General features: G+C 46.8%; 1 protein-coding gene across 3 annotated transcripts in view; it reads left to right on the top strand.

Annotated features, from left to right (window-relative positions):
• SLC25A36 (solute carrier family 25 member 36) overlaps positions 1-17635 on the top strand; it is a 480162-nt gene that overhangs the window by 431143 nt on the left and 31384 nt on the right. For all 3 annotated transcript variants that reach the window (XM_069617778.1, XM_069617779.1, XM_069617777.1), the window contains one exon: positions 4728-5017. In XM_069617778.1, the coding sequence (XP_069473879.1) occupies positions 4728-5017 (290 nt within the window). The remainder of the gene's footprint in view (positions 1-4727; positions 5018-17635) is intronic.

The raw sequence follows: 17635 nt of genomic DNA, 5'->3' as shown, positions 1-17635 counted from the left end.
TTGCCCATTGCTGCTGCTGACCTTTAATTCGTAGTTCAGGAGTCCCCAGACGTCCTCCCTCTTGTCCCATGACTGAGGCCTAGGAACAACAGGATCTGCAGACCTACACAGGAACAGAAGCCAGCTGGAACCACTTTCTTCACATCGAAGGTACTGTAAAACTAAGGGGACTTACCTCTTGTGTAGCTTTGCTAGCTCTCAGTTGAGACTTGTCTTGGTTGCTTTTGCAGAATTTGCAGCTTAGCCCCTAACAAGCCTCCCAGCCTGTGGCCCTACAGTGATTTCATTTTATCGAACGACTTCTAAAACATTGTGCAAGACATTTTACCTACCTGCAAGAAGAGCTTCAGCTCACCTAGACTTTTGCTCAATTAACATTGGCTGTCCTGGCTACCTGAAAGGCTATTCTATCATCTGACTCGGTGCTTTAACTATCCCTCCACAAAAGTCACACATCCCATAACTTGTGCAGCTGGGAAAAGGTTAATTTACTTTTCATTGGGGGTTCAAAAGTACTTACCTGCTTAAGAATATTTAACCATTGTTTTATTCTCTAAAACCTTTTCTTTGACACCAACTTCAGAATTGCTCTAAATGTGCCAGTAATATATCGATGTCCACAGTGTCCTAGTTATTTAAGTCACCTCAGGGTGTAGGATGCATCTGTGTGCCATCCCAAATGGGTATCTACTGATTTAAAGAAACTGAGTATTTTGAAGTATATTATTTTTACATCTTTTGCTCCCTTCTGAAGAAGGCTTAATCAATTGACTGTAAAATTAATAAATATTGTTTAATCGAGAAACCTTGAGTGTGTTTATTTGGATACTGTTCACTGTGAATCTGTTACAACCATACAGCTCACATTGACCCCTCTTGAAGTACACCTGGCTGCTCAGTCACTCTACCAACTTGTGTAGTACATGCTTATACCAAAGGTTGGGGTTAACTATTGCCAAGAGGACAAGGCTGGTGCAGTGTACCACCGGGTACTGCATATAATCTTGCCTAACGGTGTGTGATCATCAAAGGGACAGCAGATGGGAGAAGAAAGAGAGCTGATTAGAAAGAGTAGACTTCGGAGGAGTGAGAAGTAAGAGGTAGAGAAGATCATGGACCTGAGAAAAATGTGTAAGTAGGGGAGAGAGAGAGAGTGAAAGGAGTGGGGTGCCTGTTATCGGCACAATCCTCTAACACTGATATTGAAACCTGGGAGTTTGAGTCCCCTTTGGAAGTCCCGAAGGGAGCAAGGTAGATAAGGCTGAGGCCTTTAGTACTTTACTACTGCTAGATTGATTTAGGTAGTAGGTGTTACCGATCTTCAGCATAAAATCATCCGGACATTTAGGAAAGTCGGGACTAGACCGGTGGGAGTTCAGTGCAGGTCGAGAGGGGGACGCCGACTAGTTTCTTCACCAATGAACCGATCGGCTGCGAAGCAATCCTTTTTGAGCTTTGTATGATAAAAACCAATGATTCACTTTTGGGTGTTTTGGGAGTCTGAAATCATCCATGAAACAATGCATCATTTCAACATGCAAATGGATTGATGAAAGGATCTGGCTCATGGCGCAAAATGCTCACTCTCCACTAGCTAGTGATATTTGACTCTTGTTGAGTAAGAAATTGTGTGCGGTGTGCATGTAGAGAATTGAAGTGGTGAGTAGTAGATTCCAACTTCAGTTGTTGTGCCCTGGTCTAGCTACATCAATGTATTGCTGTCCAAAGTAAGCCCTGGACGATTGGCCATGTTGGCTGCAAGTAGTGTTCCAACTTTTATTTGTAGAGAAAACACATTTCCCTTTCCTAAGACAATGGACAATAAAACCCGAATTATTTCCGAATTTGTATAGTGCATCTATGACCCAAGAGTATCTTGGCACTAGGAAACCCGCTTTCCCCAGGGGTAAACGGTCAAGGTAGATTTTGGAAGAAACAGAATGATTACATAGTCTACTTGAATAAGGTTTTGAAGGCCTCTCAAATGGCAAAATGACCTGTGATAGCCCCTAGCGAGAAAATAAGTGAATTCCACATCTGGGAGGCGGCTACTGAAAGGCTCTCCCCCTCCCCCCTCCCGATGGTGTCTCTAGAAAATTGGGGAACCATCAGCAGTAGAAGTTAGCCAAGCATAAGTTCCTAGAAGGAATATACTAAGCAGAATTATTGCGAAGATAAGGCGTACCTTCCCCATAATACATCCAATGCACAAGGATTTGAACTTAATTCTCGCCTCCAGTGGAGGCTCCGAAGCACTGGAGATACATGGGAGAATCTGGGAAGGCAGAATTCTGCAGTACTTGAAGGTGCTGGATCGGGAATGTAGGCTGGGAAAGCAGTGTTGAATTGCAGTATTCTAGGGTCCCTGAGATGGTGGTAGAGACGACGAGACTACGCAAATTCACTGGGATAACCAGACTTATTTTCCTCAAGCTCTTCAATTTAAGGTGACCTGACCTACACCTGGAAGCAACTTGCAGGTGCGCTGAGAGAGAAGACGCAATAATAATATGCAAGTTCTTAACCACCGGCATCGACAAAGGGTTGAGAGACAAGGGGCCCCGGTGGTCCACATTGGCCGAGCCGCTTATGACCGCACAAGGACCAATATCTCTTTCTTGCATTGAGCCTGAGCCAGTTGGAATTCATACAACTGGCCTATGTCATCAAGGCAGTTCCTCTCGAAGCCGGAAAGTCCTGCTCACGGTCATTTCTCAAGAAATACTTATCATCTGCATAGGCGTAAAACTACACCCATGCAACAGAATATGTTTGACAAGCGAAAGAACATACATATTAAAAAACAAAGGTGAGATGGCAGACCCCTGGGGATTCCACAGGTTAAAAGGGATGGTGCAGAAACAAAAGGGAGAAGAGAAAGTACTTGCGTTGGATAATGAAGAAGGGCCCTAAACCAGGATGGGTCCAACCCTGCAATCCCAAGCTCCTCCGTGCGGCTACACAGAATAAGATGGTCAATTGTGTCGAACGACGAGAGGTCAAGCAGGACCAGTGGACCAACTCTGCGCTGGTCCAAAATCATGGTCAGGGTGTCAATGACGGAGGCAAGCACTGAGTCTGTACCCTTTGACAGCCTAAAACCAGACTGGAATGTCTCAGGAACATTCTGATGCTTGAGATCCAGCATCGGGGGTGGATCCAGCATCGGTTTCTTCAAGATGGGAGATACTACTGCACGTTTTAAGAGCAGCTTGTAAAGAGACAGTCTTTAAGGAATTTTTCAAAACTATAGTCAAAAATGTCATCTACTTGGCACCCAGCTTCTTAATCTCTTTAAGCTGGAATGGGTTCTGAGAAGAGGATAGCCTCAATAATGAAACAATTCTAAAAACCTGATCCTCTGTTGCCAGAAGGAACCCAAGAAAGGAGACCTCTGCACACCACCAGCTCTTCCTGAGAAAAGAAATCAGTGGTTTGATCTTGGACAACTGAGGCAATAGAATCCTGAATCTTAACTATTTTATCACCAAAGAAGTGTGAAAGCGAGTCACATTAAGCTTGATAGCCAGGAATAGTATGGCCCGCAGTCACAGGCACTGAAAGGTCCTGTACTAAGGTGAAGAGTTCCCTAGATTGGTCTTTTGCTCTCAAAATGTGGTTAGAAAAATAGATGGTCTTGGCCTCCTTAATGGCTTCATGTTAATGAAGACGAGCTGTTTTCAAAGCTGCTCCATCGTGCTAGGCTCAACGCCATTGTTGTTCTGCCTGCTTGTACTATAATTTGAGAGTGCTAAAATGCAGTGTAAACCATGCTGTGGATAGTCTGGTTGGTTTTCTGTTTTTTTTTCAGGTGCCAAGTCCTCCGCTGCTGGGCCAAAGGCGGAATGCAGAGCTAGATGCGGGTCCGCATCTGACACTGACATGGCACTGCTTCTGAAACACTTGTGTATGAGCGTGATATAAATAAAATATCATTCATTCACACTCACAATGATCCAGTATCGTAGCCAAGAGTGTACTGGGATCGACACGATTCCAAGCTCGAGAGGAAAAGCTTGTAGTCTTCCGATTACCAGAGCTTGATGGGACAAGAAAAAGGACCCAGAATCTGTAGTCATCAACTGTGGTTTTCCATGTCATCCAGGGCAGAGCTTACTATTTGCAAGTCTATTGCCTGTGGGATATTTGTATATGAAGCAGTGGTATTCAATGCGAACATCACTTCTTGATTATCAGAGGCCGTCGCTTCTACCAATATACTGACAATTCAAGTATCATAGGGAAAACCTGATGAATTTTTGATCTATGACTGTAGGAGATGTGTACATATGGGCTGTAGAACAGAACCACAAGAGAAATGATGGGCCGCCATGTGTGGGTTTTTGTGTATTTTAGTGCGCGTATAGTGGGAAGGATTCTTGGGGCCGACCTCTTTCACCAAGTGTCTATGAACTCTTAGTAAGGCTGATGTTCCAATTCTCTCCTAGCATATTTTGTGTGTGCAGAAATAAAAATTGTACACATGATTTATTATCATAAACAAAGTTTGGCAATTACATAGTACATAATTAATCATTTTGATGTATGTTTGCAGTTGGAGAAAGTTTGGCCTTTCATTGAAGCTTCTCTACCTATTTCATCAATCCTGTGAAGTATTCCTGTTGATTAATAGTTTGACGCCACCACCCTCCTGTTTTCATTGACGTCTATGAATATTTGAATTGAAGTGTCGTTTTTTTTTTTGTCATGTCCCCTCCCCTTTCCAGGAACCGTGGAGAAAAACGCATGAGTGCTTTTGACTGCATCCGAAAAGTGTATCAGGCTGATGGGGTGAAAGGCTTTTACAGGGGCATGTCTGCATCTTATGCTGGCATCTCTGAGACTGTTATCCACTTTGTAATTTATGAAAGTATTAAGAGGAAGTTACTGGAACAGAAGGCTGCCTCTGCAATGGATAGCGATGAAGAGTCGGTGAAGGAAGCTTCAGACTTTGTTGGAATGATGTTAGCTGCTGCCACTTCAAAAACCTGTGCCACCTCCATTGCATATCCACACGGTGAGCTCACTCACTTCATTGAATTAAAAAGTCTCGAGGCTTGTATGCGTCACCCCTGTCATCCGAAGGTGGTTACTTTGATGTTTTGCAAGGTCTGATCAATTTTTCTCAGTCTGTATTAAATATACAGTGATTTAATGTATTTTTTATGGCAAGCAATCTCCGCTCAATGTTCCAAAACAATAACGCAATGCAAAAATGTCAGAGTTCCATTTATCCCAGCTATGTATCCCATCTCGCCATCTTCCCCGCCCCCAGATACCCCCAAATGATTTTTGGTACCAGATCTTTGGAATGTAGCCTTTACCTATTAAAACACAAGACCTAATTGCCACCACTTGCATTAGGCCTGGTAACATTTCAGCTATAATTAATTAAAAACAATTGGTGTCCATTTGGACCTTTTTATTAACTGATGGGCACTGTTATTTGCCATCAATGATGACGCTTATTTTGTCTTAATAGGATTTTACATCAATTGATTCTTTCTAGATCTAGGCTCTCTTTAGCTAGCAGCCTCACTCTGGTACTACATGTCCCAATTACCCTCCTTAATGTTATAGCGCATAGAAAATAAAAAATTGGTGAACTTCTAGAGTGAATACATAATCCCTCTTTAGACTCGAGCTATCGGATTTCTAACTTTTATCTGGTTCCATTTGGCGCAGAAATTCGAACTTTAAGTATTTGTTATAAATAGTAAAGGAGCAAGCTTGTTAACCAGATGCTCCTTGCCCACTCAACAATGGATTACATCTTTGTTAGATTTGCTCTCCGCTTTCATTATGGAGTAGGACACCACTCTACTTCAGTCTCTTAGCAACACAGCTGCAATTAATGGTGACTTTTTGCCTTGATGGTCATTCCTTCATTTTATAAGGCGGCACATTTGTGTTGGCCTTTCAACAACTTCATCCTTTCCCCAAATGTGATCCAACTTTAGCCCTCCCTTATTTTTAAAATGTACATGCATCCAGAGTTTACGCAAATGTATAGGTGGTATGTCCAATTCCAAACTTTTCAGGGTGAGTCAGATTGTCACCCCTTCCCCCAAATCTATCAGCAATTAAGAACTAAATAGCATTCATTTGGGTCTACCTCAAGCAATGCAAGATGGCTTAATGCATACTACTATACTAGCTGTAATTGCCATAATTTTTTTGTTTGGGGGGGGGGGTTGCTTAGGCATTGCTTTCGTACCTAGTTTTCATATTCTTTGACTGTTTTAAAAAGAAAGTTATTCCCAACGTCTGCACCTTTTAATGGATACGTTCCTCTGCTGAATTCTAATTTTGGAAAATAGCTCCAAGTGCCAGCTGGACCCATACGTTTTTCGCAGCCACAAGGGGGCATAGGGTAGACACAGTGGGCAATTTAGTCAGTCATAGTTGCCAGATGATGATGCAGACATATATGGAACTGCACATACTTCTTCCTCCACCCAATTCCTCATCTCCCTTTTCTGTACACAACATGCTGCTCAGGTTTTGGCACCTGGCACACCTCCCTTTTAACAAATTCTGTTGCTAGAGCTCCATAGAATTCATGTTCGAGTTTTGATTGAAATGTAGTTCTTGATGCCTGATCTCCAACGGAGCTCTACTTGGGCATTGATCATGAGCTGGAGGTTGGATGAAGAGCTGGCTTGAGATAGAGAAGTACAAGCAATGAAAGTACTTTTCTTCTGGGTGCCAATGCTTATTTATTGGGTGTTTCTGATGCACCTATACAGCAAAAGGTGTTTTAAGACGCAACAAGAGAGGGGGGTGTGGGTGAAGAGGGCATGAACAAAAACGGTCCTACTAGGCCTTGTGTCATTCAGATCTTGAAGTACAGTAACCAGAAGTGTGGGGGGGTGCCACTCAGGGTGGAAAAAGAGCCCATGGGTTAGGCGAGTGATAAGGGGAGGCCAGGTGGACAAGTGCCAGGGGAATGCAGAGGGTGCAAGGGAAAGAAGGTCCACCTGCTAACTGTTATGGACAGGGCTGGATGGGCTAATTTGTCTGCTGGCCCCGCCAGCCTAGTGCAGGGGAGGGAGCCTGGACAGGCAAGTGCAGGTTAGAGGGTTGGGGCGGGGGGCTCAGGGGAGACCAAGTGCAGGGGGTTCCATGTAATAATGTCACCACAAAAATCTCGCCATGCAAAAATATCGCCGAAAAATGGCCATTTTTTGTGGCGACATTATTGCATGGAACACCCCCGCAACCCCCCAAACTTTTTTAGTTTTGCCCCTGTCCCCATATATATGGTCACCCAAATAATATCGCCATGACATTTTCCAGGCGATATTATTTATGGCGACCATGTATATGGGGATATTATTACCTGATACCGTGCAGGAGCAGACTGGTCGATGGGGGCCTGGTGCCCTATAAGAATCAGAAGGAACCAGACAGCTAGTCAAAAAGAGGCAGAGGGAGACATTAGTCAAGTGGGACGGAAGGAGGAAGAGAAGCTTCCAGAAGTTAAGGAGATCTGGCTCAAGTCTGAGAGCGCAGGGAGGCTATTCCAGAGGGAGGCACCTGTGTCTGATCTGCAGAGAGTGGAGACCGAAAACTGAAGGGCTCTAGCAGTGAGATATTTAGGGAGAGCGAGTTGGATGTAGCAGGGTCCCAGGCCTCAAAGCCTTGTGGATGATGCAGAGGGTCTTGAACTCAAAGCAACTGGGAACCAGTGGAGAGATTTTAGGGCTGGAGAGATACGGTCGCTGGGCTTGAGGCAAGGATACTTCTCGCAGTCATACTCTGGATTAGTTGAAGGGGGCAAAGTGAGTAATTAGGCAACTTGAGGAAGAGGCTATTGCAGTAGTCCAGCCTGGCGAGGACCAGAGCTCTAGAGACATTGAGTTTCTGAGGGAATGCGAGGAAAGGGAGAATGCCTCAGAGTAGGTGCAGCTGAAAAAGGGCCTTCTTGGCAAGGTCTGTGATGGGAGGAGAGGCGAGGGAAGAGTCAAAGATGACACCAAGGTTTTTTGCCTCGCAGAAGGGTGAGCGGAAGGGGGCCCAGGCAGGGCGACCAGAGAGTAGGAGGGAGCTGGGGTCCCAATGAGAAGGAACTGTGTCTTATTGGCATTAAGGCAGATATTGTTAGCAGTGCACCAGGCCTTAATAGCAGACCGAGTCTCAGGAATGAGAGAGGAAGAAGAGGGGGCAGTAGAGGGAATCTTGAAGGAGAGCTGCATGTCATCGGCATAACACTGGAAGCTTAGGAGAGAAGGCGGTGATTAAAAGGGCTAGAGGGGCAAGATAGATGTTGAAGAGCCACAGCAATAGGATAGAGCCCTGAGGGACACTGCAGGTGGAGAGTGTGATGGAGGAGATAAAAGGGCCCAGTTTAATCTGGGATGGTCGGTCAGAGAGGAAGGAGGTAAACCAGTCCAGAGCCGGTTTCATGATGCCAAGGGGATCATGGACCGACTTATACGGGTGGTAAGATTGACTGTATCAAATGGAGAGGAAAGGTCAAGAAGGATGAAAACAGAAGGAGAGTTGTAATCGAGATTAGAGAGCAAGACTTCACAGGTGTTCAAGAGTGCAGTTTCCGTGCCTCTGGCTGCTCTGAAGCCAGACTGGTGGTTGTGTAAACAACAAACAGATTCATTCTGGTGGGTAAGCTGGGAGATGGCCATCTTCTCCAAGAGTTTGCCCAGGAAGGGGGTAATTGAGATAGGGCAGTAGTTAGATGGACAGGAGGGGTCAGCAGAAGGCTTTTTGAGTAGAGGGTGCATAAGGGAGTGCTTGAGGAGTAGCGGGAAGGAGCCAGTGGCAAAGGAGTGATTACAGAAATCAGCCAAGGCTGGTGCAAAGGATGCAATGTTGTCCTTGATAGTTCTGGAGGAGCCGGAAGCACCTGTTTGGATGAGACCTTCATAGAGCAAACTTGTCTAGAAACCTAATCGGGTGATATGGGAGAGAAAGAGGAGAGTAGGCAGAAAGGGGAGGGGGGGGGCCAAGGGAGGCCTGAGAGCGGGTGAGGGAGAAGGGAGTGGTGTAGAGGAGAGGGAGGACAGGATGACCTGAGTTTTAGTAATGCAGTGAGAGTCCAGTGCAGTGGGTCAGAGAAGGCAGAGGAGAAATGGAGACTGCAGTACTATTAGCGAGTTCCTTGCCGATTTTGAACAGTTCAGCGAGTTATTGGCCCCAGAGATGCGGGCTTGGACTCCTCTGCACTTGCGCGTTCTCGATGTCACTGGGCCTAGTAAGATTGTTGTTTTGTCCTCCTTTGCCTCAACGCACTCTGAAACACCTGCGTATGAGCACGATACAAATAAAATATCATATTGTATAGGCCTTCTTCGAGCAGATGTATAGTCTGTATTGCCTTTGGAGCAGGCAGCAGGTCAATCTGTCAAAGCATGTGCTCAAAGCCTGCCATTTCTGCTCAGCAGCTCTGTGCTTGCGTTTCAGACAGGCTAGGTCAGAGTCATACCGGTGTAGTGTTTGGAGCCAGGCTTCATACAGATCCTCATGACGGGGCAAAGATGTACAGAGTGTTGGAGATGGAGAGTTGAAGGTTAGTAAGGGCTCTGTGTGAGAGTCAGTGGGTGGGGAAATGAAGGTGGCGGCAAAAGCAGCAACTGACACTCTTCATTGGTCGAATGATGGAGGAGGAGACTGGCAATGCAGGCTGAGACTTGGCTGGGGGACCCAGGAGGTTTAGGTGAGAGGAGTGGCGAGCATGATCGGACCAGGAGAGAGGTGTAGTGAGAGGGTTGGAGATGGGGATGTCTGCTGAGATGAGAGAATCTAAGGTGTGTCCGGCCGAGTGCGTCGGACCGGATGGAAGAATAGAGAGGGAAAGAAAGTTAGAGGCTGCATCAGGGGAATGAAGTTGAATATTGAAGTCTCAGAGGAGGAGAAACTTGGAGATGGAGGTCAGGAGAGAAGAGGTGAGGTTGGACCACTCTGAGAGGAAAAGGGACACCAGACTAGGGGGGACCTATAGATGTGGGCAAGAGTCAGCGAGAGGATAGGAGAGACACCAAGTCTGCAGAAGAGGCATTCGAAGGAGGAGTAGGACTGAATGGGTATGGTAGTGGCAGGGGCCCATTCAGGGAAAATCAGGGCCACTCCGCCCCCAGACAGGTTAGGCATGGGCTTTGGAGAGGATCTTGTAGCCCTCCAGGAGGAGAGAGTCAAAACTCATGACCAAGTTGACGTGAACCATGTCTCCGTGAGAGCAAGGACGTTGAGGTCTTCAAGGAGGTGGCAGATGTCAGAGGAGTGTTTAACGGCAGATCGAGAGTTGAGGTGCAAGTAAGTGGAGCTGGTTGCCACTTTTGAAGGTCTTCCTTGGAGGGGTGCAGGAATGTGGTACACCAGTCAGTGGTGGCAGAGGGGCCAGAAGGAGTAGTGGCAGGAGAAGGGAGGAATTTGATGAGGCGGAAGACTCCTATCAAGGAGGCAGAGGTTGGGTTAAGTACCCTGAACCATGACAGTGCCATTCAGGTATACATTAATGATGGCCCTAGGGGATGGGAAATATGCTAAGAGTACTTCCCAACGAGTGCCACCATTAATGGGTGAGGAAGAGAGGGGCGAGCACTGAGACCATATGGGGAATCCAAAGGTCCGGAGAGGGAGCGTCAAAGTGGATGTCAGTGACAGTCTACCTGGAAGATTCGTTAACATAGGTGTCGGCAATGGACAGGCCTGGATTGGAGACCAGGAGATCCTTCTTGAATCTTTTCCTTCTAGACTTCGAAAGAGAGATAGTATAGGTGATCGAGTAGCAGTTGGAGAACATAGGAGAGATTGAAAGCATCATGGAGGGAGAGCGCAGAAAGGAGGAAGAGGATAGAGGGAGCAGGAGGGAGAGAATGAGAAACTGCTTTGCACGACGCCCAACAGAATTACAATTCCGACGCCCAATACCCATCAAAATCAGAGCCTGAACAATTAGCCAAGTCACTACAATTTGAGAAAACTCAGAGGACAAACAGATTCTGGTACTTGTTAAAATATGAATGAAGATACCTTTCTAATTCAGGAGATCACCCTTAACTTACAAGTATTTTTTAAGACAGTCCATGCTTGCTATTTACCAGGAGAATTATCTGGTACCTGCGGGTGCCACCATCTACGCTTTAAAAGTCATTTTAGGCCTTGCTTCCCTTGGTGTCTGTACTGTAGTGGTTTTTGTGTAAATTGCAATTAAATGCTGACATTAAATGATGGACGTCTCAGGACAGATCAAATAAAGGAATGGGGAAATGGAGATGCCTATGTGACATGTACCTCTCCAGCATGGAGTCTTGCATGGATTCACATGCTCATAAATATATTCCCTGTCGTCAGGCTGAGAATGCTATGTAAATTTGAAGCATTTTAGCTTTAAGCTTAAAACTGCTCTGCTCCTCTATAGCCTATCAGTGTCACACTGGTGTATCTGTTATGCCTCAGACAATGGCACTCTTCCTCCTAAGCTCCACCCCTGGTGGCCATCTTTAGATTTGTATTGCACGTTTCTCATGTTTGGAGTCCTCATGCTTCGCTCCTCAAAAATCGATGGCTTTTAGCTCTTGTTTGCCTATTTTTGAGAAATATTCATCTCTTCATCGTCAACCGCCACGTTGTGACTATCGGAGGCGGGGACCAATTGCTGAAAAAGATCCTCGATTCATTGTCAGATCTCCAGCTCGTGGCACCACAGGCTCAGGCTTGGGCCTTGCTCTAACACCATGGCGGATGCCACGATGTAAAGTCTTTTTAGGTCCTGTGACAGCTGGGGCCTGGAGAATATCTTGGATGGGGACCGTGGGTGCGTTTACTATCTCCATCCCGACCACGATGCCGATGACTGGCAAATCGGACATCCGTTTTCTTCAAAGACACGGAAGGACCGCCTTCGGAGGTTGGTGACGCATGGATCAAAGACGGGGAGGCCTGTGATGCAGCCTGCGGATGTAGTCCTGCCTCTTCCAGGGCCGGCACGTACAACGAGCGCACTCCCTGCAGTAAGTAGAAGTTGAGGTCCTTTGAGGATGCTTCCTTGGTAAAGATCCAAAAGAAGGTTAAATCATACGCTCCATGGTCTTCCTCTTCGACTGTCTCCACGGCTGCAGGACCCAGTTCAGCGAGAACCCAGTCGCTGTCGGTCTTCGTCGACGGTTCGCCTACTGGCAGGTGGGCTGCCTCCATCCACAAGAAAGTCGCTAGCGTCAGCGGCCAAGCACATGTCTTTGTTGAAGAGCAAGTCATCGAAGGACCCGTTGTGGGCTCCACTGACGCTGTTATCGACACAAGCCTCCGTCTACAAAGTCTGCTCTTCCTTGGACAGCTGCGACACCAAAGGTTTCGTCCATGACCGTCACCTTTACCACTGTGACGATTACCAGGCCCAGCGTTTTCCTGCCGCTTAGAACTCTTGTCAGCGGTTCAGACGACGGTCCCGTCAACGACTTCACCTTTTCCAACTCTGCATGCACCATGCGTCACCACTTTTCCTAAGGGCTCTGATTTAGTGAGAGACGCACCTCCAGCTATGGACTTCCTGCCCAAGCCCATTACTGCTGCACCACTCTTCACTCTGGCACCTCTGGGCGGCGGACCTTCGTAGTCTGCGCAGACTGGCGTCATGAACACTGTGGAAATGCGAGAATACGTCCCACTCACTAGTGTAAGGAACTCATGGTGGCAACAGTAAAGACAGACATAAGTGATCACGATTCAAGGGTGTTTAAACAATATGCAGGTTGGAAAACGCCTAACCTAAATCTAAGATGGGAGCAAGCTTCGACCATCAAATGAAAAATAAGGTAGTCCTTGTGGCGCCTTGTCAAAGTAAAAGCTCTATACTAAAAAGGACTATTGCCAAATCCATACAACTAATTATAGAAAGAGTGTGGGATAGGGGTTTCAATAAAAAGTGTTCATAAATAAGTCAGTATGTGATTGCCAGGTGTCTCCCTTCCCCACGTTTTCAACACGGGACAAGGTGGGTGTCCTGAGCACAGCACACACTCGAGCTTTCCCATCACGAGCCAACAGTTCCGTTCCAGCTATCGAGCTCTTCAATGGTTAAGTCTCTTCAATAAAAAGTATCTTGCCTTCGAGGGCCTGATATTTTCACCAAACACAAAAGTTCTGTTCCGTGCATGGCTTCTGGTGACAGCTTCACCCCTGGCTACCCCTCTTCTGGGCGCAGACCCCTCAGTCGTACTCGACCACTCAATTAAACAGTTCCTTTCTCAATGAACTTTGGGTGGTGCCTTTCCCACCCCTGGATCTTCCTCTTTCAGGTCCAGACCCCTTTTCAATTTCCAGCCTCCCTCCTTTGGCTTCACAACAGCTTGTCTTTCGGGTTCTCCCTCTGCCGGGCTCTGATCCCAATGCCAAGGGGGACAATCCACTTCCCCTGGTCTTTCAATACTTGTATTCAAAAACTGAAATGTCTCTTTAAACAGTTCTTTTAGGCATTGCCCCTTTTTGTTGCCCTCTCTCTGTCAGGTTCACTCTTATCGACACACTGTTCAGGAAAATTTAGACTATTACTCAAGAATTCACTGTGGACTTCCCTCCTCCGGGTTCACTCCTGTCAACACAATGTTCATAAGACTTCAGATTTCGTCGCTTCTTGTTAGCATCCCTTCGCCGGGTTCAATCTTGCCATCCTTCTCAACGCACTGTTCGTTTATTATTTTTACAATGAAGTATTCTTTCCCTTAGTTTCCCAATCATCTGTCGGTCAAAGACTTTCCACTGTACGGAGGATTTGACAAGACCCCCTTATGACTACTTTGACCCCCTCTTCTCGCCTTTCTCTCAAGGCCTTCTGGTAACTGTAGTTCAATGGTAGGGTAATCGCCTAGCGTTTCTCGAGTGGACACCCACGTGGTGTTTGATTCTGCTATGCTGGCTTTCCCCTTTTTTTATATAAACAGTTTTGTTTACCCAAAGTTCAATTAGCCACTTGTTAGTTTCGTTCAACACAGTTCGGTTTCTTAATCGGCTCTCCCCTGGACTCACTGGCTGTGATGAACTGCTTTGCTTTCTTGTCTTGTAGAGTCAAGGCTGGTACCATTGGGCCATGCGTCTCTCCATGGCTTGGCTGTCAGTGGAGGAGGCGCCCAGGTACCGTTAACATCTGCTGCAACACATGCTGGCTACTGTTTACGGTCTTGCGATTCCTTCTCTTGAGGCTTCACAGGTCTCGGATAAGGGCAAGGTCACTTCTCCCCTTGGTATCTTCTCGACTTGCGCCGTCTTTCTACTCCTCTTGAACTGCCATGCTGAGTTAGCTCTCACAACGTGCGGTCTGCCTTGCTTATCCTGTGCTCTCGTGCTCCACATATTATCCCTGTGGGCAAGGGAACGGGCCGCCAGGTGTGTGTGATTCTGGTCAATTGCATGACTTTTGACTTTACCTGACCCTTGTATTGGGACATGTCAGGTAACGGCTCTGGTGTTCGTCCGTTGTCTTTTATGCTGTACGAAAGTGTTTGGTTCGGAAAAGGGGGGGGGGGGGCAATGTTTTGCAATATTGTACGTGGTAGGATGGGGAAACGATGTTCAAAGAAGGGGGATACCGAGTGTCACCCGTCTGTGTCCCACTCCCAAGGACCCCCATCCAGGTGATCCTCCAAGGAATCGTACAAAAATGTCGACCTGGTAATTGCGACAGCCGAAAATGCTGATTTTTTTTTTTTTACCCCCCCCCCCACCTTACACCACCAATATATATGTGGGGGGGGGTTTAGAGTATAATATTAATATGGGGGGATGCGGGCGGTCTCCCCCCCGCATATATATGTGGTGTAAAGGGTTAAAAAAAAAGTCTGCATTTTTGGCTGTCGCAATAATCACATGGATCCATCCTCTGACACTGGTCCACCGCCAGGAACTGGATCCAAAAGCGATGGCCGTGTCCTGGCCACCTGGATGCCAGATCCCCCAAGGACTAGATGGGGACAAACCTTCAGGTTTCTCACATTAGGGACACCTTCATGTCAAAGATGTACAACCCCTATGATGAAGTGGGTCACGGGGTTCCATTTGGGCTTGAACCCATGTGATATAGGAAGGGGAGGGGTTTCCCTGAAGAATTCTACAGGCAATGTGAGGATGTGCTAGGCCAGGCCAATAGCCTCAACAACTCCCCCAGACATGGGCATTTTGCCAACTCCCAGCCCAGGAAAGGGCTGGGAGTCAAGCCATCTTCCAGCTTTCAATGGCTTAGGTGCCCAATACTCTGGGGGGGCTATATGCTCTGTCCAGTTCCAATTTGAAGTATGAACTTTGTGATATTCTGGACGATGCCCTCTAGATAAGTACATTCCTACTCTTCAATGTGGCGGTGAAGGGCCCTGTATTGGCGGTGTGGGAGAAACCTGCCTGTTCCGGCAGTGGACAGGGATCTGATGAGGCAACCCTTTGACTGTCTTTTTTTTCCCCCTCCCATGCTTTGCCTGAGCGTTTGGTGGTTCAGGCAACGGGTACCCTGAAGAAATCTACTTTCCAGTCCCTTCCACCGGACAAGGAGAGTAAGAGGTTTGACACATGGGGCGAGAAGGTGTTTGTGTCAGGCATTCTTCCACTGCGTGCTGTGAATGCCTCTTGTGCCATGGGAAAGTTCTTCTTTGGGTGGCGTTTGCTAATGCGGCTGAGTACGTCCCAGAGGGAGAGATGAGGGATGGTTTCCTGTCCTTGGTCACTGATGGCAAGGAGGCAGCAACCTAGATTCTATAATCTGGATTCGACACAGTGGACTGTATGGGCAGGTTAATGGCCACAAGCACAGTGGACAGGCTGTTAGACATGCCTTTTGACGACCACTGTACTTATATGACGGGAATGAAGGAGTGGACAGCATAGGTGTGCTAATAACATGCATTTTTGTAGAATTTCAGCATGCAGAGAAGGCCTTTTTGGAGCAGTCTTCTCAGGCAACTGCTAAATCTGCCCCGAGAGAGGGCAGGGCAGACGCTTCCTGAGAAGTAGGGGTACCCAGCAGGGTGTGTTGCAGCGAGCGCTGTCCCTGAGGCTCGCCAGGACACCGAATCTCAATGACCGGTTTCACCGCTTGTCACAAGTGGAGGGGGCTTTCCTTGTTCCGCTCGGACTGGTCAAAGACCACTTCTGGCACTTCGGCCTTAAAAGTCATCCAACGGGGATATTGCCTCACTTTCCTTTAGCGCCCCACTGCCCTCTGTCCATCCCATTGTCTTCGGACCCGAGGCCCGTCGGCTTCTGTCAAAGTTGGATTGATCTGGTAATGTGCTCGGTACGAGGAAGAGGTTGGTACTGCATGCATTTTCTGGTGGCGAAGGATAGTAGCTTGTGCCCTATTCTGGATGGTCGACTGCTGAACTTGTTTTTTATGCAGGGACAAGTTCAAGATGGGAATAGTTTCTTACCTGTAACTCCATTTCTCCAGCATTGGTATCTTTCATGGATTCACATGCTTAGAATATTCCCTGTCAGGCTGGGAACCCTCAGTACCTTTATAAAGACGTTTTCCATAGGAAAAATGTCGACACTTCTGTGTCCTATCTACGTTGTTTTGGGCCGCTTACGCATGCCCCAATAGGACGTAGCGGTATATAAGCCCCGCCCCTGCGGCTCACATCTGATTTTAACCCCCCAAAATAGGATGGGGTACATATAGTTTGCATGTAGGGGAGGCCGGCGGGCGCATGTGAATCCATGAAGGATACCAATGCTGGAGAAATGGAGTTACAGGTAAGAAACTATTCCCTTCTCCAGCATTGGATCTTTCATGGATTCACATGCTTAAAATAGATTGTATAGCAGTACTCCTGATTTTGGCGATGTAAATGCAAACCAATAACATCCCAACCACACAACGCTGCCGAAGATGAAGTTGATCTCGTGGAATGGGCTCTCGTACTCCTTTCCAGCAGCTTCCCCGCTTTCAAGTGACAAAAGGCAATCGTCGACGAGTCCCATCGAGCTAGTCCTTGTTTTGAGATCGCCTTTCCTTTCGTCGACGCTCCATAGGCCACAAACAGTTGTTTTGTATTTCTAAATTGCTGAATACGATGAAGGTAAAACTTTAGAGCTCTTTTCACATCTAATGTATGGAGAGCTTTTTCCGCGACCGATGAAGGAGTCGCGGAAAATGTAGGTAGTACAATCGACGAATGTTTGTGAAAGACAGTAGGAATTTTCAGTATAAAATGAGGGTTGGTCGCCAGCACCACTTTGTCCTTAAAGTATGGAGGATCTATGACTAATGCTTGTATCTCCGAGAGTCGTCGTGCTGAAGTGATAGCCACAAAAAAGCCAACTTCCACGATAAGAATTTCATAGATGAAAAAGCCATAGGTTCAAAGGAAGCTTTCATTAGTTGCGTCAACACTAGGTTAAGACTCCAGCTCGCAGGAAACGTTTTAATTGGTGGAAATGTGCGAAATAAACCTTTCATGAAGTGCTTTATCAGCCTATAACTAAACAATGTTAACGAAAGGCCTTCTCCGCATCAATCTTGAAATGGCTGCCAGGTGAACCTTTATCGATGAAAAAGATAACACACTCTCCGCTAAATGCAGCAAATATGGCAGAAGCTGTTCCGGAGTTATATTCAGGGGCTCTAACCCTAGCCGATCTTCGCACCAAATGCAGAAACTCTTCCACTTGCATGCATACAAAGTGTTCGTGG

The sequence above is a fragment of the Ambystoma mexicanum genome, chromosome 10 (assembly GCF_040938575.1).
Source record: "Ambystoma mexicanum isolate Mex_15411 chromosome 10, UKY_AmexF1_1, whole genome shotgun sequence".
Taxonomy (NCBI): Eukaryota; Metazoa; Chordata; class Amphibia; order Caudata; family Ambystomatidae; genus Ambystoma; species Ambystoma mexicanum.
This window is presented reverse-complemented; position numbering and strand designations above follow the sequence as displayed.